The sequence below is a fragment of the Suillus discolor genome (genome assembly GCF_016758755.1).
Source record: "Suillus discolor strain FC423 chromosome Unknown F5147scaffold_27, whole genome shotgun sequence".
Taxonomy (NCBI): Eukaryota; Fungi; Basidiomycota; class Agaricomycetes; order Boletales; family Suillaceae; genus Suillus; species Suillus discolor.
This window is the reverse complement of record NW_024541274.1, coordinates 281,473-299,969: the sequence shown is the minus strand read 5'-3', so window position 1 is coordinate 299,969 and position 18,497 is coordinate 281,473. Positions and strand designations below refer to the sequence as shown.

General features: G+C 48.4%; 7 protein-coding genes across 7 annotated transcripts; 2 read left to right on the top strand and 5 right to left on the bottom strand.

Moving 5' to 3' along the window:
- Window positions 1-1,037: 1,037 nt before the first annotated feature.
- On the top strand, window positions 1,038-1,414 carry F5147DRAFT_576968 (uncharacterized protein; the record flags this gene model as incomplete). The annotated part of the gene is made up of 2 exons (XM_041431364.1): window positions 1,038-1,171; window positions 1,234-1,414. Coding segments are annotated over 2 exons (315 nt in total), but the record flags the coding sequence as incomplete, so codon positions are not given.
- A 56-nt stretch (window positions 1,415-1,470) lies between these two features.
- Window positions 1,471-2,522, bottom strand: F5147DRAFT_695059 (HSP20-like chaperone). Its single transcript, XM_041437352.1, has 3 exons — window positions 2,323-2,522; window positions 2,040-2,271; window positions 1,471-1,984 (listed from the first exon to the last, which is right to left on the bottom strand). Exons 1-3 carry the CDS (start codon window positions 2,493-2,495, stop codon window positions 1,892-1,894), a joined length of 498 nt encoding a protein of 165 aa, XP_041292903.1. The 5' UTR covers window positions 2,496-2,522; the 3' UTR covers window positions 1,471-1,891.
- Window positions 2,523-3,105: 583 nt separating this feature from the next.
- Window positions 3,106-4,811, top strand: F5147DRAFT_635912 (uncharacterized protein). The gene is made up of 8 exons (XM_041432902.1): window positions 3,106-3,215; window positions 3,270-3,298; window positions 3,350-3,399; window positions 3,453-3,511; window positions 3,685-4,046; window positions 4,113-4,232; window positions 4,290-4,595; window positions 4,650-4,811. Exons 1-8 carry the CDS (start codon window positions 3,197-3,199, stop codon window positions 4,746-4,748), a joined length of 1,044 nt encoding a protein of 347 aa, XP_041292902.1. The 5' UTR covers window positions 3,106-3,196; the 3' UTR covers window positions 4,749-4,811.
- A 189-nt stretch (window positions 4,812-5,000) lies between these two features.
- On the bottom strand, window positions 5,001-7,857 carry F5147DRAFT_745755 (uncharacterized protein; the record flags this gene model as incomplete). The annotated part of the gene is made up of 14 exons (XM_041439782.1): window positions 5,001-5,158; window positions 5,221-5,350; window positions 5,401-5,455; window positions 5,509-5,810; window positions 5,868-6,304; window positions 6,355-6,385; window positions 6,434-6,679; window positions 6,733-6,879; window positions 6,931-7,048; window positions 7,098-7,227; window positions 7,277-7,358; window positions 7,408-7,541; window positions 7,591-7,672; window positions 7,723-7,857. The coding sequence occupies 14 exons, from the start codon at window positions 7,855-7,857 to the stop codon at window positions 5,001-5,003; spliced, it is 2,187 nt and encodes a 728-aa protein (XP_041292901.1).
- A 167-nt stretch (window positions 7,858-8,024) lies between these two features.
- F5147DRAFT_837037 (uncharacterized protein) lies at window positions 8,025-14,315 on the bottom strand. Its single transcript, XM_041444036.1, has 17 exons — window positions 14,087-14,315; window positions 13,844-14,029; window positions 13,661-13,785; window positions 13,494-13,614; window positions 12,958-13,447; window positions 12,454-12,900; window positions 12,107-12,391; window positions 11,809-12,051; window positions 11,452-11,755; window positions 11,257-11,400; window positions 11,055-11,200; window positions 10,838-11,007; window positions 10,680-10,790; window positions 9,932-10,629; window positions 9,334-9,876; window positions 8,453-9,284; window positions 8,025-8,403 (listed from the first exon to the last, which is right to left on the bottom strand). Exons 2-17 carry the CDS (start codon window positions 13,939-13,941, stop codon window positions 8,145-8,147), a joined length of 5,016 nt encoding a protein of 1,671 aa, XP_041292900.1. The 5' UTR covers window positions 13,942-14,029; window positions 14,087-14,315; the 3' UTR covers window positions 8,025-8,144.
- A 1,164-nt stretch (window positions 14,316-15,479) lies between these two features.
- F5147DRAFT_695032 (uncharacterized protein) lies at window positions 15,480-16,344 on the bottom strand. The gene is made up of 3 exons (XM_041437351.1): window positions 15,740-16,344; window positions 15,615-15,662; window positions 15,480-15,562 (listed from the first exon to the last, which is right to left on the bottom strand). Exon 1 carries the CDS (start codon window positions 16,130-16,132, stop codon window positions 15,809-15,811), a length of 324 nt encoding a protein of 107 aa, XP_041292899.1. The 5' UTR covers window positions 16,133-16,344; the 3' UTR covers window positions 15,480-15,562; window positions 15,615-15,662; window positions 15,740-15,808.
- Window positions 16,345-17,042: 698 nt separating this feature from the next.
- On the bottom strand, window positions 17,043-18,256 carry F5147DRAFT_753378 (uncharacterized protein; the record flags this gene model as incomplete). Its single annotated transcript, XM_041440247.1, has 9 exons — window positions 17,043-17,068; window positions 17,145-17,172; window positions 17,223-17,314; window positions 17,362-17,375; window positions 17,543-17,767; window positions 17,855-17,919; window positions 17,983-18,082; window positions 18,136-18,145; window positions 18,205-18,256. The coding sequence occupies 9 exons, from the start codon at window positions 18,254-18,256 to the stop codon at window positions 17,043-17,045; spliced, it is 612 nt and encodes a 203-aa protein (XP_041292898.1).
- Between the last annotated feature and the right edge of the window lie 241 nt (window positions 18,257-18,497).

Here is an 18,497-nt window from a genome sequence, read left to right as displayed (position 1 = left end):
GGATGTGTAAGTTTGCACTCTAATATTATGGGGTGCCTGTACTCATGGCGGAGTTAGGCCGTGACTAGGACGGTCGTACCTATTACAGGTTGTATTCCCACGGAATCAATCAAATTCCGAATGTTATCATTTGTTGTCTTACTGTTTCGGCTTTTTAGCCATGCCCGAGTTCACCGACCCCATAATTATGGCGGCGACTTCAATGTGGGGTTCCATAGTAGCCTCAGTCCAGGTCGAGTCATATATTGCTGGTGACCCAACAAGTGGCCATTCAGAGCAACGGTAGCTCTGTGAAACTGCCATGCCAACGAGGGCTAAAAGCTGTTTTCTTGGCGATATCGCGCAGAGTGTCTTCAGAGCGCCTCTTTCCACCCCTGAGCGCTGAGCAACGGCAGGTATTGTTAAGCGCCCGCCTGGATGAGCGCCAAGCGCCCAATCTAGCGCCCAACAACAACTCCAATACTGTGTATCGTATGCAGGGCGTGGAACAGGATCCGTGACATGCCTCCGTGATGCAACGTGCTTGCGCGGGCACAGGATATTGCAGTCCGAATTGTGCGTTCTGCCCACTCTACGCGAAGCACTGATTTCCGCAGCTTACGGGAGGCAATTCCACGTTGTATAATTCATTCCGTCCCGCTTAGGTGGCGTGCTGGTTACTGGATACCCTACAGCAAGGTTTCAGAGTCATGATGAGTTCGTTCTCATGTCCCACCTATAGTTGGGTATTTCGAGTCATTTCGGTACCGAACTCCTCCTGTGATTATCAATAACAAAAATTCTATAGTAAAACGTCCAACGAGGCTCGTTTTGGGGGAGCGATCATCTCTCTAGCACTTAGGGGAATTTTTACATTGCTAATGGACACAGACATTCCGGAGTTCTTTTGGCTATGACTCGCCGGATGATCCAGTAGACTGTTCGAGTCAGCGGTTGCAGGTGGTCACAAGCGAACATGCGGTGTATAATCTGAGCTTCACACTGCTATGGTTCCGTTCCTTGGGCCATGCTAATAACGCTCGGTTTGTACGCGTCAGCGTCGGGCCATCGGCACCCCTTCCTCATTTTATTCTAGTCCTTGGACTTGTCGGTGCAACACACCCACCTCACCGAGCGGTACCGTAGCACATGCTGCGGAGAACTCGATAGTGTTGGATGGCACTGACATCGGGTAAGAATCTGATTGTAATTCGTTCTGACTCAAAGCACAGGCTCAAAGATATGATATTTTAGTTTCAATGATTGTACGACATTTACGCCAGACGCTGTCAAATTTGGATTCGCTTCCGAGCTCATTCCTTATCGGCTTTCCTTCATACACACCGGCAATCCGAATACTTACAAGCGAGTAGTACACTGGATTCAACCCAGTCCGGATGGTCCAGATGCAGGATCTGTAAGACTCGAGTGGTGACTATGGAAAGACCTGGGACGGACGCTGTCAGATGTGCATTTTAATGAACAAAGCGCAGTCTTGTGAAATTAAGCAGTGTAGTGACTCGTCCCATATATTTGCATTGTTCTCTCGAATTGGAAGAAGCCAGACATTGTACTGATAGTGATACATATTGTTAGTGCGAATCTGCCTCCGCCACAGATAAGCACAGAAAGCCTCTATCCAGTGTTATGGCACAACACAGGAACGATGACTCTAGGTACGCGTGTATGCTACAAGTAAAACAAATATGATAGGACGGCTATCAAAACTGCAGCAAGAAGCTGATGAGTAGAAGATATCTATGGTAACAATTAACCCCTATACCGTGTATAAATCAGAAAACCATCTAGAATTATAGATTGAGCATAGCATACAAATCATAATGTAGGAGTTGGGAGTGTAGTCCAGAAGAACGGATATGGTAGAACATGATGCCACAGCGTGGCCTAAAGATCACTGCGGAGAACGTGTTGTTGCGCCCGGAGGAGAACGAGGCCAAGATATAAGAAGCATGCCATCGCTCATTGCCGCTGATATGGTACTCATCTGGAGGAATAGGGTCAGAAATTAATGAAGAAGCCCAGATCCACGATGAACTCACCATTGTACCGGATGGAACATCCAGTGTACGAAGAAACTTTCCATACTTGATCTCCCTGACAGGAAAACTAACAGACGCGGACTGGTCAGAAAGTGCTTTCGATACGCGTTCGCCTGATATAGCGAGAAGGTTATCGCGTTCGAGTGTGACCCGCACATCGTCTGCTTTCATGCCAGGAAGTTCAAGCGTAGCCGTGATACGTGACGAAGAGGGGTTATCACATATTTCCACTCTAAATATATGGTAAGTATGTTTTCGAATGATCAGTGTAGAACGCAATCACCTTGGTCTAAATAATACATCGCCCTGAGATTGCTCTTGCATGCTACGCAATCTTCGTTCTTGGAGTAGACGCAGGACATATCTCCTTGCCAAGGCGCGATCCAAGGCTTGGAATCGGTCGTCGGTATTTCGAGAGTGAGACAGTTTGTGATGGTTAGAAGTGGTGACGGTCATGTACGTAGCGAACGATTTGTTGTTGTCAGTCAGATTTTGGACTCGGAGTCGCTCGAGTTTTTATATGTGGTCTCGGATGATGCCGAAGGATCGGCATCTGCGTCATCAAGCATCCAGGCGCCAGCCCGAAGTAGCTGTGCACCTGCAGTACCACAAGGCTATGATCCGCAGATCTAACACAGCATCGAGTCAGTTTCGAGTCTTTCGACCAGTCCTACTTGAGCTCGAGAAGGCATTCCCCGATTAAAGTTTGGGCTGATCCGTGAATGAGGTCCATCAAGGTCCACATGTACATCACTGGTCCCGGTAAGACAGTGACTCTCACCATGACTCTACATGATACAGAGCTGTTGGCAACAGGCGGCTTGAAGTCGTGGCATCGCCTGACTCATCCGTCGGGACAAGACTCGGCCTTGTTGTTGCTCAGGTCGGACTCCGAGAGCAAATGAATCAGCCAAGTTTAATAAGCGACTCATTGTCATTGACATGAGATCGGACTACCTTGGCGGGACACAGGCGGCCATGGGCTATGCATCGTCGACCGTGTCTTTCCGTCTCCGACTCGGTATATTACGAATACAGAAATGTCACAATGTCACATCCTGTCCGAAATTAATCGTGAGCGCTTAAACACAAACTTTCGACACTGTTCTGGTAGCATCTCAAATCTTCAAGCTTCATTGCTTTCTTCGAGTCTCGAAATGAGTAAGGTCGTTTTCGGTAGGTGCACACTGAAAGGTTGCATTCATTCTACTAATAAGTTCTTCCTTACAGTGGGAAATGTCCCCTACAACATGGGGGAGGAAAGTCATTTATCCTTCATACAATACCATTCCGACAGAACCTTTTTACAGGAACAGCTCATTGACGTCTTTAAGTCGGTCGGCCAAGTTGTGGGTTTCAGGTCCGTCTTGACTTTATCCCTAGCCTGTACATCAACTCACGTCCTTTTTTTAGACTGGTCTTTGACAGAGAGACAGGAAAACCTAGAGGTTATGGCTTCTGTGAATTTGCTGGTACATCCAATTTATTTTTCTTTTCTGTACACCTCGATGCATGTCTGACTTCAAACCGGCTCTTTTCCGCAATCCCGCCTAATCTGTGCTTTTCTCGATTCACCTTGACATTCCGTGTTACTCGTATCGGTATACACGGACTCAAACTTGTGTTTTCGCATTTTGCCTTGAAGATCATGAAACAGCTGCATCTGCTGTGCGGAACCTCAATAATGCCGATGTTGGTGGTCGCCCTTTACGAATTGATCTCGCCGACTCCGATCCCTTCCTCGAAGGCAAGACTACTGTGCGAGGCGAGTTGCTCGATGGGAGTGATCCAAGAGGCCGCTGGCGTGAGCACCGTGAGCAAGATCGCGACCGCGACCGATATGATAATATTCGCGATCAACCCAAATCTCAAGACCCAAATTCTTTCCTGTCAAGTTTGCCACCCGGTGTGCCCATAACTCCTGGATCGACTGCATTAGATACCATCAGCCAGACACTTGCAACTATGAGCCCAGCTCAGTTAGTCGAAGTGCTTGCCCAGATGAAGGTGTGCTGTGGTTCGCACCGGCGAGTGACACGATTAATGATGTGTGCACGGATCTTGTTTGTGTAGGCTTTTGTGATTACCCACCCGGATCAAGCAAGGGCACTACTTGTTGCGCATCCGCAGTATGCGTATGCGTTGTTTCAAGCATTGCTACTGAACAAAATCGTAGACCAGAGTGTTCTCCAGGTATGTTCATATAATTTACGTGTGGAGTGACCATCGAGCAAAACGGCAATTGCACAGCGCATGCTACAAGCAACTGCGGGTAGTGGTGCTTCCCCAGGTCCAGGAATTCCTCAACAGCCCCACCACCAAATGCAATACCAGCAGTCTCCACCCATACACCAGCCTCAACCTCACATGCCTCCGCCAATGTCTGGCCCTCCACCCGCGTCAACTGCTCCACCGAGCATGTTCCCGCATCAACAGCCCCCGTCGCACATGCCAGCTCCACCGCCACAACAATCTTGGTATCGGCCTCCACAACACGCAGTCCCCCCGCCCCACTCGGCTCCCATGCCTGACCTAAACATTGATCCGGCTCAAAGGGTCGGTCTGATCCGCCTTGCCTGATATATTTAACTCACGTGCCTGGATGTACAGCAAATGCTAATGCAGGTACTCAGCTTAACTCCAGACCAGATCAATGGCTTGCCACCTTCGGAGCGAGAAGCAATCCAGAACTTGGTATGTTTGATATGAGTCTTATTCGGTCATCTTAGCTTACCGGCTCCGGGTGAAAGCGCAATCAATTTTTGGGAGGTATCTCAACATAGTGGATGTATGTCTGGACTTCACTGGAACTCTTTGGAAGTATTCTAAAAATAGTGCCTTGTTCTACATATGCTGTGCTACAGCTTGTGTCTATCCGATGTGACCGCCGATCGAGGCCCTTTCGCATTCTTTACGCATCAGATCAAGTACCTATCTGCCAGATTTACTACATGTTCAGTATTACATCAACTTGTTTGCAAGACTCCGTGACTTCTTCAGCGCCAACAGTTTTTGCTCAATCTCTACAATTGGCGCCATCTCGCCTTTGGATTTGGTGCCGACGTCATCGCGGTTTCGTACGTTTACCGAACGGCTATCAAGTTCTTCCTGTCCGACCACTAGGTTGTGTGAATATGCTATGTCTAGCAGGACAATGCAATGTAAAAAAAGATTTTCTTACCGAGGATGAAGTTGTATTGTGCAATTTCACCATTGCGAATCTTCTTCGGCAGAGTATCTGCTCCGTTGTCAACGTCAGCGAAAAGACCCAGATCGGCTAGACGAGTGGCTATCTCTTGGGCATATTCTTTCTGTGAAGATGTCAGCATTGGATTGTCACGTTCTATTAGAGTATACTCACGTATGGTACAGCAACAGGTATAACAAGTACTTGACGAGGTGAAAGCCAGAATGGCCTTGACTCGTTATGAGTCAAGTGTCAAAGAAGACAGACGGAGAATGGACTCACCATTTTCCTGCAAAGTGCTCCGTGATGATCGCAATGAAGCGCTCTAAGCTTCCCAAAATCGCACGATGAATCATGACAGGACGTGAAGGGGGCTTATCAGTGTTGGTCATTTCGTCCGCGGAGCGGTACTTCAAGTCGAATCGCTCAGGGAGTTGGAAATCGAGCTGTATGGTGGCACACTGGAACGATCGGCGGAGGGCATCACGGATGGTGATGTCGATCTTGGGGCCGTAGAATGCACCATCGCCAGGGTTGATTTGCCATTGGCCTGGATATTGCTTATCGAGTGCTTTGGTGAGTTGCTATGCATCCGAGATTATAAGTGTACCACTTATGGTGCGCCGTGAAGAGAAACATACCTCTTCCGCGGTGTTCCAAGTCTCGATGGTGCCGAGATAATTGTCGGGGCGAGTGGATAGCTCAAGGTGGAACTCAAAACCAAAAAGGCCATATATGTGTTGCATGAAATCGAATAGTGCAGCGATCTCATCTTCTATCTGAGAGGGCAGGCAGAACACGTGCGTGTCATCCTGCACGAACCGCCGAACACGAGTGAGACCAGTGAGAGCGCCAGAAGCTTCGTTTCGGTGTATGATACCAAACTCAGCCATGCGAATTGGAAGTTCCTTGTAACTCCGGTCCCGGGAGTCAAAGATGAGGCAGTGACCTGGGCAGTTCATAGGTTTCAATGCCCATTTCTCTTTCTCCACGTCAAGGGTGAACATATCGTCCTTGTAATTTTGCCAGTGCCCAGAAGTCTCCCATAACTTCGAGTTGTACATGTTCGGAGAGATGACTGACCGATTAGTTAGCGCCAGATGTCGTTCGAATCATCTACGAACTCACCTTCTTGGTATCCACGTTTCCAGTACTCGGACTGTGCTGATATCAGTTAAACCTCCTGCTATTTCAGGCTTGAACGCACCCTCATCAACTCAATTAGAGCGTTATAGATTCGAGTACCATGAGGGAGGAAGAAGCAACTTCCAGGACTGAGGTCATTGAAGAAGAATAGTTCTTGTTCCCGAGCGATCTTGCGGTGATCCCGTTTCGCAGCCTCGACCAAGAATGCTTTGTACTCGGTCAACTGCTTCTTATCTGGGAACGAGATACCGTAGATGCGTTGCAATGAATCGTTGTTCGCATCACCCAGGAAATATGATGCAGAGTTCTACAATGGCTGTGTCAGAGCGATATCGAGCGAATTCTGGACTATGTATTTGCCTTAGTAACCATGAATGCCTTGATCTTGCCGGTGTGTGGTATATGAGGTCCGATACAGAGATCTATCATCGGTCCACAACGATACACAGTGGTAGATGTGCCGTCTGGAATCTTGGTCTCAATCAAGTGCTTTTTGTATTTGTTGTACTATGATCATATTAGATGAGGGAGTATTCCAGAGAATCTCGAAGGACATACGCTGAACATTCTCAGCAAATCCTCTTTCGACGCTATGAGGCGTTCGAATTTCTGCTTGTCCTTGACGGCGCTTTCTGAAAGCTTCTCCAGAGCGGGATAATCTGCATTGGTGACAGCTCTGCTAAAGTTAATGATTGACCATTACAGTATTAGTTATGACCGATTACCTGTCCTCGATAGCCATCTCGTAGAAGAAACCATCGTCCGTTGGTGGGCCAATGCATAGGTGACAACCGTAATGCCGCTCAGCAGCTTCACCCAAAACATGTGCCGACGAATGCCAGAAGACCCTCTTACCTACAATAATCAATCACAAGGTGCAAAGGCGGTGTATATCACAGCATACCTTCTGGGTGCTCGAAGTCTAATAATTCTAGTTTGCACGAAGTCTCCAATGGTCGTTCTAAGTCCCATAGAATACCATTGACCTACGAGAATCATGTCATATTCTAAACATCAAGAAATGGAGTCACATACCTTTGCAATCACAATTCGTTCTGACAGACTCTTTGAAACTTCTTTTGCAACATCCATGGGACTAGTCTCCCAACTAGTGCCCTTGCGCTCTGATCCATCAGGCATCGTGATAATGATCTCCTCCCGCGGCTGACCTAAGACAGTGATCAGGATAATTGATCTCGGGATAGATGTCATGCATACTTTTCACAAATTCCTTGTATTTTGCGTGCAGTTCTTCGAACATCTTGATGCGATGATCAAAAAAACCTGGCAGTGGTTGGAGCTGCTCATAAGTCAGTCAAAGTTTAAAGAACATCTGCGAAGATTGCTCACTTCAAGTGGATACTGAGATGCTGCCGCCGCCATTTTGTCCTTTTTCTCTTTTGGTTTCTTTGCATTTCCAGCATGTGGTCCATCGAGGGCGGGTATCTGGGCAGGTTGCGAAGAAGACGCAATTGGAGTAGCCATGGCTGTCGAATAAACGCGAAGAAAGCTAACTTTTGACCTGTAGATGCTACGACGAGTCAGATATGGGGGAGCCCGAGTCAGAGATCTGAGCATCCGAGTCAGGACCAAGTCTGTTTTTGGCATGATACTATCAAGCGCGCGCTCTTCGAACCACCCTTCGCGACAAATTTCGGAAATTTCGGGTGAAATTAACAAGTACTACAGTAAAATCTAATCGATAGCATGGCAAAGTGTACGTACGGAAGCAAGTAAACAAGATATATCACTCAAAGTAAATACGCAGGTCACTACGAGTCGGTGCTTCCGACCCTCCACACTTTGATCACCCCTGCTCTGTCGGCACTCACAATGCCTCCTCGGAATGGGGAATCAATGCAAGCCAAACAAGTCACGATATCCTGATGTGACCTGAGAAGGTTCTGTTGGTTATGGGTAATCATCGACATCCTTTGCGGAGGTCGATTGCTCTGACTAGCTGAGCTGGACGAATGTGCCCATGTCTCAACGTTACTGACGTATGGCGAACCATCTGTAGCTCGCACAGTGCTTAAAGTCATAGTGAGCAAAATATCTTTAGTGGAACACGCAGTCTCACCTGTACGATGGCCTGTCATGTTCTGACTCTGGGCCAGCCACCACAGATGTTCGCTCAAGTTTGCTGAGATCCCACAGTCTAATTCTTCTATCCTCCGAACCTGTCACCATGAACCCCCTAGAATTACGGCTCGACGCGGGGGGATCAACCGACAAATCCACGATTTCTGATCTATGCGATCCGGAATGTCCAAAATCGACACCAGCTACGATTGCACGAATATCATGCGAGGGTGCCAGAAGCACCTCATCACGCTGAGGGCCATGGGATGGTCCTCCGTTCTTGCTCGCATTGGCGTGCGCAGTTCCACCAGGGTACCTAGCATTGACAAGAGCAGCAATGGCGGCAGCTGGGCTCTGCGAGGCCTCCACTGCTGAAATCTCCACAGGTTCAGGAACACACTCTGTTGGCGTAGACGTGGTCCTTGTCATATAGCTCTCCACCAGAACGCCATTTTTAATGTCCCAGACCTCGATGAGGCTTATGGGCGAAGACTCCGGACCACCCTTCCAGCTCTCGATGGTAACCATTACCCAAGTCCCTTTCCCTTTGGTTGGATGGATGATACATTGGTTTACTCTTGCAAATTTTCCTGAAGAAGTTTTGCCAACTTGCCAGCTCTTGACAAGCAGGCCAAAACGTCGGTCCCAGAGTGAGAGCACACCCATAGAAGTGCCCACGAGAATCCACGTGCGTTTGCGGTCTAGACACATACAAGTTATGGGTCCAAAATGACGCGGATTTTGCATATGTTGTAAGACTCGCATGGTTCGCAAGTCCAGGATGGTGATGACAGAGTGTGTTGTCGCAAAGACAAGATTCGAGGCGACATCTGATAAGATTTATTTCACCAAGCAAGCTGGCAGAAAACATAGTCTTACCTGAATTGTAGTGAATCATGCATGTAATATATTCGCCAGGCGAGTCCACTCGATATTCTCGAATGGTCTGAAGTTTTGCATACTTCGGCAAAGACCCACTTTGGTTGACGTGTACCCTGATGACATGCAAGCTTCCGTCTTCCGCTGCACTAGCAAAACAATGCACGCCCTCCAGTATGCATATGCTCTTGACACGCGCATGATGCTGGCTATACGTATGGCGAGGTTTACTCGTCACACTGCGTTCCAGCCGTGCTGTATCCCATACTTTAACAGACATGTCATCTGAACATGAAACAAAGAACGCATGATCTGGAGATACAGCCAACCCGGTGACGCAGTCAGTGTGAGATTGGAGGTGAGCAATGATAGTGGCTTCCGTTCGCCGATTGTTGCTATCGCGCGTAATGAAGCTTTGTCTGGCTGTATTGCGTCGACGAATAGGTCCTTCATGCACCTTTGGACCGAAGTCATGCTGCAACTCGCGGTTGTTGTCCGAGTAGATGTTCTCGAGCAGATTGTTGATGCCAGGTTCCGGCCCATCTACAGACCATATCAGAAATCATGCAAGGAGATGTTATGATGGTTTAAAACGTACCATAGGTTGAGATAGGCAACATGGAGGCTGTACGGGGTCGGATCACACCTCTTGCGGTTCCAGCAAGTGAAATTGGTGATGATCTTCCTGATTGTTCAGGAGAACCTTCTGCACGCATCTTAGATGGTGCCTCCAGTAACCCTACTGCATTCGTATTAGATGAGCCAACCGCAGGGGCAGCCTTCTGTCCGTCTGTACTTCCAACATGCAACCGATGCACAGTCCGGATAGTCGATGAATTAGTATTAGACACAACCGAATCTGTCGGGCTGCTCGGGCGATCATGTCCCGCAGGCTGAGGAGGAAGCGCAAGAGTTGCTGGCTGCAAATTTGAAGGCGGTAGAGAGGGGGACTGCACTGCCTGGCGTTCCCGGGCAGTAGCGGTGAGGTTGAGCGACGATGAAGAGCCGTTGATAGCAGCTAATCTCCGCTTTAGGTCTTCCAGTGCAGGATTAGTTGCTCCATGGTCGACACTGGAAGCCCTGCTCATGTGTGGTGTACCGAGGCGTCCTGGGAGGTCACCTGGCCTGCGTGAATAGGATGCCAAGCGAGAAGGTCTGGGTGTTAGATCAGACATAGAGGGCTTTGATTTGAGGAAGACTGTCTGAGGAACAACAGATAACTTCTGTAGTTCAACATCTCCCATCGAACGGAGATTCCTTTCAAATTCTGGTTCTGTTTTTGGTCTGGATGCGAAACTGCCACAAGTTCAATCAAAAAGCCAGCGGATATGAAAAGAAAAACCAACCTTGATGCATTATTAGCCAGCTTGAGGATGTAATCCCGCATCGCCGTGAGCTTCGCTTCATCAGCGGATGTCATACCAAGGTTCTGCAGTTTCAGCAACTGCACTTCGTCCCTTTTGCACATATTAGCCCCGCGGAGACTTGAAACTGAGAAACTCACTCTTCTGACTTGTTGCGTCCAATAGCCGTGTTTCCCCCCTTTCTCATGGAAACTATGCTTTCCCTCGGGGATTCCACCTTGGATGCTGGTCTACGATGTCCCTTCCAAAAGGAGGTTTTCTCCGCTTTCATTGCCCATTGGACAGCGCCATCAAAAACGGGACGTGGCAACTTTAAATCATAAGTAGCGAATCCAGCTCTGTGAAAATCCGGCTTACCGGTGACTTCATTGCCGACAAAAGACTCTGTTCTTCAACCTCCTTCACATCCGAACGCAACAGATGACGCAAGGAAGGGTATAGGATACACCAGACGTCACTTTGGGGTAGACATTTCGCTGCAGCCGCAATAAAGGAGGCTGCACCTGAAGTTGCACAAACTGTGAGCGTCTTGCGGATCAAAAGGATTCATAGACCATACCCTGCCGTATCCAAACATTGGGGTGGTAGAAAAACGGGAGAGCGGCACTCATCAGCTCCCAAATGCGCATCTTCTGAAACAGACCCAACTCGCAGAGGCTAGTGAGGGCGGCGAGTACCCGTGCTACTACAGTTTCTTCCACATCTGAAACCAGGGGTATCAGATATATTCCACCATGAGTGCAGTAAAATTCACCAGAAAGTGCCTGTACCATCAGCGGCAGAATATATTCATCTAGGCTCCTACCTCCAGCACACGCCGCGACATCGACAATGCTCTCAAAAAACGCGTGACGGAGGTGCCAGTCTCGGTCGTTCAAGTACGTGATCATATGACTCAAGACGACATCGTTCGTTCTTTGACTGCCAAGAAAGACGCAAAGTGCATTGATATTATGCAGCACCGCTCTCTTAACAATGGGAGAAGGATCCATGAGAAGCGTTGACAACTGTTCCTGGATGGAGAGGAGGAGGTCTTGTTTCATGACATCGTACGATACCTATCAACAAGACTTAGATAAGTGGAAAAGCAAAGAGTGTTCATATGGCTTGCCTCGAAGTGCATTTCCTCGTATTCTTGTCTGTCACCATTGATCCCAGGAGAAACACCATGTGCCTTAAGGGCTTGGCCCATCTCGAGATAGCGGTCGGCAGTCTGAGCTAGGGGAGCAATGCACTGCGCATACATTGCCCGGACCGACACCTCTGGATCTTGCACAAGATAACGCACATTCGGAATGATATACTCTGGTACTATTGATGCATTCGAGGGAGTGATGACATTTACTTGAGTCAGCTGCAACGAGTTTACTCGTGAATACAACGTAGTTGAGGAAATAAAGGGCACGCACGATCTGAACCAGCGTCCTGACTGCTGCTGCCCTGACCACTGCAGCCTCGTCACGCAATAGCTCTACGATATACGGCACGGCACGATCAAGCTTGGCCTCATCAGTCAGCCGAGTCGATAGAGCGAGTAGTATATCTAAAGCACGGAGGCGAGACGAAGGGAGAAGGCAGTTGCGGATGTTAGCTAAAACGAGGGAGAGAAGTATGAGTGCGGGACCATCTTCAGCAGGAGTTGAATGCCGATTTGAGGGATGAGATGGAATGTGCATGGAGACGGGAAAGACATCCTACGAGTAATGTAAGTCGACGGATAAATTTCAGCTCGCCCTGCGATAAATGCAAAAGGTACCTGGAAAGGTTTGGATGGTCCAGCGACATTATTACCGAACTCAACCTTGACATCCATCACAGTCTTCTCGACGTCTGTGTCGTCGAGGTATGGGTCCACATTCTCATATTCCTCCCAAAGTCGCTCCAATCTGTGGTCGCTATCACCAGGAAGTACACTGCCATTCCCGGTTGCGCCAGCAGCTGTTACCACTGTCTCCTTACTTGGCACTTTGATCGTTGTATTTGAAGTGGCTGCTGGAAAATAGGTGGAGGGAGGAGCATTTGACACGGAGAAGGACGAGGATGGAAAAGGGAGGGAAGAAGGACGCTCGCCAACTGAAGCCACATACTCGTGCAAGAAAGAGTAAAAACACTCAGGCAAGACGGTCCCTCGTGCACCCGCTAGGAGCATATGAAAGGTAGGTCTCGCAGCGGGATCTAATGTAATCATCTGTCTGATCATCGACTAGATCATAGAAGACAGTTAAGCTTTCAAAGAAATCTGGCACTGGTCGTTACTCACTCGTATACCTTCATCACCTATTGCCAAAAGTTGAGCTTCCACACTGTATTCCCCCTCACGGTACTTGAACAGCTGGCTGAGCGAGAAAAGAGATGCGCCCTCAAGAAACACTTCCGCGATGACACAGCCCAGACTAAAGACATCCATCGCCTCAGTCACCATGGGCTCCTTTAGTTCGCCCTCCTCATTTGTCCATGCTTTCCTTGTCTCCTTCTCCACTTTATAGAATCGTTCTGGGGCGACATAGCAAATCCGCCGTCCACTGGTATCAAAGAAGAACGAGAAATCCGAAGGATCATCTAGAGGGAGTCGCGTAGGTTTCAAAGATCCAGCAAAGTCGGTCACGTAGATCCAATTTGACGACGTAACCAAGATGTTTGTTGACTTGATGTCTCCATGCGGCGTTTTCTGCAGGTGTGCTTGAGAGAGTGCGGTGAGAAGCTGGTAAGTGATCCACTTTTTCTCAATGAGAGAGAGAAATGGGCGAGTACTGCTTAAATGAGCACAACATCCAAGACATGCGTCTTGGATCGCACCTTATACGATCATACAAATTACTTGCAGCCCATTGACGAACGAGATATCCCGCTTTCTCTGTCTCAAGGAATGTTTGATAGGTGTAGATATTTGGGATGTCCAGTAGAGCTTCCCTGTCCGCTGCTCGAATTCAGCAGGTTGCACATCATGCCTTGAAACTACATACTCTTCAGCTTTCTTTGGTAGGTCCTGAGACTGACTCCAGGGTCTTGTTTGATGAATATCTTGACAACAAGGTATCCATTTCTGTGTTTACATTTGACCGTCTTGAGGAAACGCGCCTGATTGAGTCTGCAGAAATGAGCAAGAGTGGACACGCATGTGAGGGGCGTATAGGACGACGACTTACCCCTTGTCATAAACGATGTCCCCTCCTAATTCTGTGACAAATGAATCCAATGCTCCACTTGTCCGTGTAAGTGTGGAGCCTGACTGCACATTCCCCATCTCTACGCCTAAGCCTCTCGATCAATACTAAGTGGGTTGGGAATACAGCAACTGTCCAGACTGTAGGGGCTGCAAACCGGTGTCAAGGCTTGATTCGTATGCTTTGGTATTATATTTGCAAATTAGATGCCCGAATAATTCGTACAGTATCTTGTAGACGTATCCAATGTTCAGTGTGATTCGACGGATCCAATATTTCCAATGAGAAGTCGGGTTAAATTGAATGATGATTGTAAGGTTGGTCGTAACGCAATATATAGCTTGGAGACACGCGCAGATTATCTGCGCTCTGAGAACCGTGAGGTTCAAGTGGGGACAGTTGGTCAAGTGAAAGCGTGTAGAGTTCAACACGGTAGATGACGCAGACTCGGCGCAGAAGTGGCAGCAGGTCTTCCGAGTTCCGACATGTGACTATTTTGCTTCCGGCTTTTTGAACGCGACTCTTTTCACAAATTATGGTAGCGTCTCAAATTCAGCGCGTTCCGACTATTATGATGCCGTGACTATAGGTTTATGTCGGTCAGTTCATACGTTCAGCAATGCAAATTCTGTTTGGCAAACTGGACACCTCACTGTCATGAGACTGACAAGTTACCGTACATCCTACTAGGTTCATACAAGAGCTCAAACACACCCGCGAGCTGTTAAACCGATCAGTGTGCCTGTATCTTGCTCACAACGGAAGCATCATTGCTTACACTTTCCGAGCCCATGTTGCGGTCATGGTTATTGCGGCGCTGGTGAAGCATTGTCAGGGACTCGGGACCCTCTCAGGCTCTTGCGCCCCCCTCCGTCAACTCTGCGGTCATATCACCAGATGGCCCGGGCTGGGCTTCGATAAGCGACTGGCTGGTCTCTTTCGTCCGCTCCATCTCCTTTTTCATTTGCTCATCGAAATGATCTTCATCAAAAGATTCTCGGCAACATCCTTACGGAACGTAGCATTTGGCGTCAGCGCCAAACGCATCTGTTCAAACAATGAGTTAACGAACTTATATTGCACCGAGTTCCTTTAGCAGTTGTTGGCAGTACGATGCCTATGTGAATATTTTGGTCAATGGATTCAAATTGATGGAATACATTTTGCATACAGCATTCTCCACACAGAGAACCCAGACATCCTGCGTCTAGCATGACCGAAAAATGTAAAGCAATGGACCAAGCACCAATAGGTGAAATTAAGCGCAACCTAGTGCCCGCGTACACGTATATATTACGTTTGCCGCTAGTACTCCTAAGTACAGAGAACCGGAAAACAGACAGTCTAGTGAGGGCTAGTCTTCCGGGGGTCCGAGTCTGTGGTGTGTCAACGATCCGGCTCAATATTTTTGGCCGGAGTTCTATCACGTCAGCTATGATTGTGCACAGAGACTGGACAGACCTTCTCAACGTTCCTCCTGCCCCTCTCGCCCACGGATGTCTTTCGTGCCCGCCTCCTTTATGACATCACGTGGTCAAGGTGGCATGCATGTGTCAGCTATGAATGACAACTCCGACCGAATTGAGCCGAGCGGCTGACCCCCAAACTGACCGAGACAACTTGAAAATACCCCCCGGCCTAGAATCTGTGACAGACTTGCGCTGGGCCAGACTGTCCATAATTTAGCTAGACTTTCTGTGAGTATGTAGCTTTGATTTATCCCGGTGAGCGGCTGAGCTAAATGACCGCCTAGGTGAAACACAATTATCATATCGAGGATAAGGGGAATTTCCCGAATTTCGTAAGTTTATAGTTATCTCTTCCTAAGGCTATCCTATTGATCAGATGCCTACGAGTTCTCGTGGTACAATGAAACAGATTCGAGGCCTGAGGTTCACTATCAATTTCGGATATGTGCGGAAGATTAGAAACAGCACGACCTTACACTTATTTCGAAGGGACTGCTGGCTTGTCTGTGGAGCTTTCACAGTTCATGTCTTGAGTGGGCGCAGGTTGAGCATCAAAAAGTCGTCGAGCAGCAGCTTCTCTGCGTTCCGTGTCTTTCTTGAGCTGTTCATCAAAATTGTCCTCGTTCGAGGACGACTCAAAACAACTATTACAACACCCGCGTGGGCCACTACAACATTGGCAATTAGCACCTAATGCATCTAAGTATGCCAAAAGTATGCATTGTAAGTTGTGACCGATAAGAACGACATGGTTCAAGGAAGACTGACGGGTATCAAACCATTGCTGAAGTGAACTCCCCATCACGCCTAATTATTGGTGTAAGTTCAAAAGTAGATGGACTATTAGAACGGTTTGACCCACAGCAGGAGGTGCATAATACAGTCAGGAGGCCATCGGACATTGTATCGAGCACAAACTTGAAGGGAAATAGGCAACAGAGGGATCTGGGATGGGCGTTCTGTGCATGTGAAGCGTGGTAGTACTACTTACATAGTGAAGGTTACACAGCATTGATGCGTATAGTAATTGCACACCGCCTTGGATAGTCCGATCTAGTCATCATGCATGTCATGAGGCATGTCGGATACCCTTTTTGCCGCAGGGTATAGATGATACTACAGTCATGGAATCTAGCCTGTTTCAGTGTTGTTTCCGTTCCGTGATTGATGCATGTTCCAGAAATAGAACATAGAGAAACCACGGTCCCGGATTCGTAAGCGAGTGACATCTCCGACTCGCAGATCTCCTACGTATACAGACCTGCAGGTTAATCACCCTGAGGCCTGAGGCTTGTAAGGTGGTATGATGTCTAGGGACTTTTGAAAGAGATTATTCACCCCTTACCTACACCCCGCGTATCCAGCTTTCCTTTCTGTCGCTATTTATGACTTCAAAACCACGTTCCAGCGCGGTGACCATACTCGCAGGCTGCATATGATGCATGTCTTGTCTCAAAGGCCCTCGCACACGCTGGCGCGTGATCACAGACGGTAAATTTTCGCTATAGGTAAATATGGAGACTCACTTTCTGATTGTTACGACACACTTTACCGCAGGTAAAAGATGGTTTCGAGAAGCAAAAGGATAACAGGACGTGACAAGTGAAAAAGGCGTACATATACACCAACAACATAATTACACCCAAGACTTACAAATCCAATGATTTCCGATTGCGCTTTGACTCCAGACCAAAACTTGCTGCTCGAGTTGCTCACCACTTTTCGTGAGCAGGACGCACTGTTTGGAAGAGAGTGAAGACAGGGTAGCAAATCGGAGCCACGCTTACGGTCAATTTCCCAAGTTCAGGCTGAACTATCTTGCCCGACGAGGTGCAAGTAGGACTAAGGGATGTGATGAGTTTAGGCGCGTATTACCACAAGAATGCTCCAACCTTTGCGATATAATCAGAATCAAGTAGAACATCCTGATTAACCACCCGAGACAGGCTGAAGTGACGAGATTTGGCGCGGTCGGTGATGATGGCTGTTCCTCATTAGACGATACTTTGTAGATGCTGACAGTATGCTTACTGCCGTCGATAATGCTCTGAGCAGCGCGTTTGAACGTTCATAAATACTCTTAGCACCAGAAGACAGGGACTCACATGAGCAACCTAAAAGTAAAGATATCAGTCCACAAACAATCCCAAGACGATGCAGAAGACACCCACATGTATATTCTTCTTGGCAAACTCCTTAGCTAATCTGCGACAAAGCCCTTATCCCAAATTTGCTCGCAGAAAATGCAGAGGTCAGGACGTTGCCTCGGATAGAAGCCGTTGCGCCAGTAAAAATAAGGGTGCCCCTTTTACGAGCATTGCCAGCAACTCCGCCCTCATTCGCGGTCTCAGACCAGAGCTTTGTGAACTCAAGGAGGACCTCGCGTGCAAAGGCGAAAGCCACTAAAATGTTGGTGTCAATCGACTCACGAACTTGTCTTCCGTGATATCAAGGAATGGCCTTCCAGACAGCGTAGCCCGCATTGAAGACCGCGACACGGAGAGGGGATGATGGCTAGTGAGACTTGAGGAAAGCGAACGCTGACCTGATGGATGCTGTGGTGTAGTCATTGAGAGGGAATGCTGCAGCCTGGTCCAAGGGGTCTGGTCAATGTGGCTGAATAGGAGCGCACATATGGATAGGAATCAGCACCTCTCCGCCTGCTTGGTTGATCTCTGCAGCGAGTTTACTGAGGTAATCTGGTCCTCGGGAGAACAGGGCGACTCTGTAGCCAGATTTGGCGAAGAGACGGCTGTGTACACACTATCAGTACAAGTTGGTGAGGACGGAGGTAGTACTATGTACGCGGTCGCAGCTCCGGTCCCGGTGCAGGAAGTCAGCCGTGTGTGCTTGTACCCACTGAGAAGGACTTACCGGTGCCATTGCCGATACCAGCGATCACGAACAAAGGGCGGACTGAAGACATCTTTCAAGTTGATGAAGCTAAAAGGAAGGAGAGTGATGACAATATCGAACTGCGCGTGTAGTAAGATAATATCATACACAGCCCCTCTCGATAATCATGTCATGGGCACTGACGCGCGGGTGTATGGCGGAGAGGATGACTAAGCGCATGTCGGCGGTTCTACGACAACCCCAGATAGCGCGCGCTCGCTAACCGGAGGCTGATGGGCGGGGAGGAAGCAGACGGGAATGTGGTACAGGGC

Excerpts from the sequence above, each read along its gene's own strand:
- F5147DRAFT_695059 (XM_041437352.1), bottom strand. The coding sequence starts at position 2,495 with ATGACCGTCACCACTTCTAACCATCACAAACTGTCTCACTCTCGAAAT. Across the intron at positions 2,272-2,322 it reads GATGTATTATTTAGACCAAG|AGTGGAAATATGTGATAACC; the intron begins GTGATTGCGTTC and ends CCATATATTTAG. Across the intron at positions 1,985-2,039 it reads ATGTTCCATCCGGTACAATG|ATGAGTACCATATCAGCGGC; the intron begins GTGAGTTCATCG and ends CTATTCCTCCAG.
- F5147DRAFT_695032 (XM_041437351.1), bottom strand. The coding sequence starts at position 16,132 with ATGGGGAGTTCACTTCAGCAATGGTTTGATACCCGTCAGTCTTCCTTG.
- F5147DRAFT_635912 (XM_041432902.1), top strand. Across the intron at positions 3,299-3,349 it reads TCCCCTACAACATGGGGGAG|GAACAGCTCATTGACGTCTT; the intron begins GAAAGTCATTTA and ends ACCTTTTTACAG. Across the intron at positions 4,047-4,112 it reads AAGTGCTTGCCCAGATGAAG|GCTTTTGTGATTACCCACCC; the intron begins GTGTGCTGTGGT and ends TTGTTTGTGTAG.
- F5147DRAFT_837037 (XM_041444036.1), bottom strand. The coding sequence starts at position 13,941 with ATGGGGAATGTGCAGTCAGGCTCCACACTTACACGGACAAGTGGAGCA. Across the intron at positions 13,448-13,493 it reads AATTTGTATGATCGTATAAG|TACTCGCCCATTTCTCTCTC; the intron begins GTGCGATCCAAG and ends TCATTTAAGCAG. Across the intron at positions 8,404-8,452 it reads CATGACAGGCCATCGTACAG|CACTGTGCGAGCTACAGATG; the intron begins GTGAGACTGCGT and ends TATGACTTTAAG.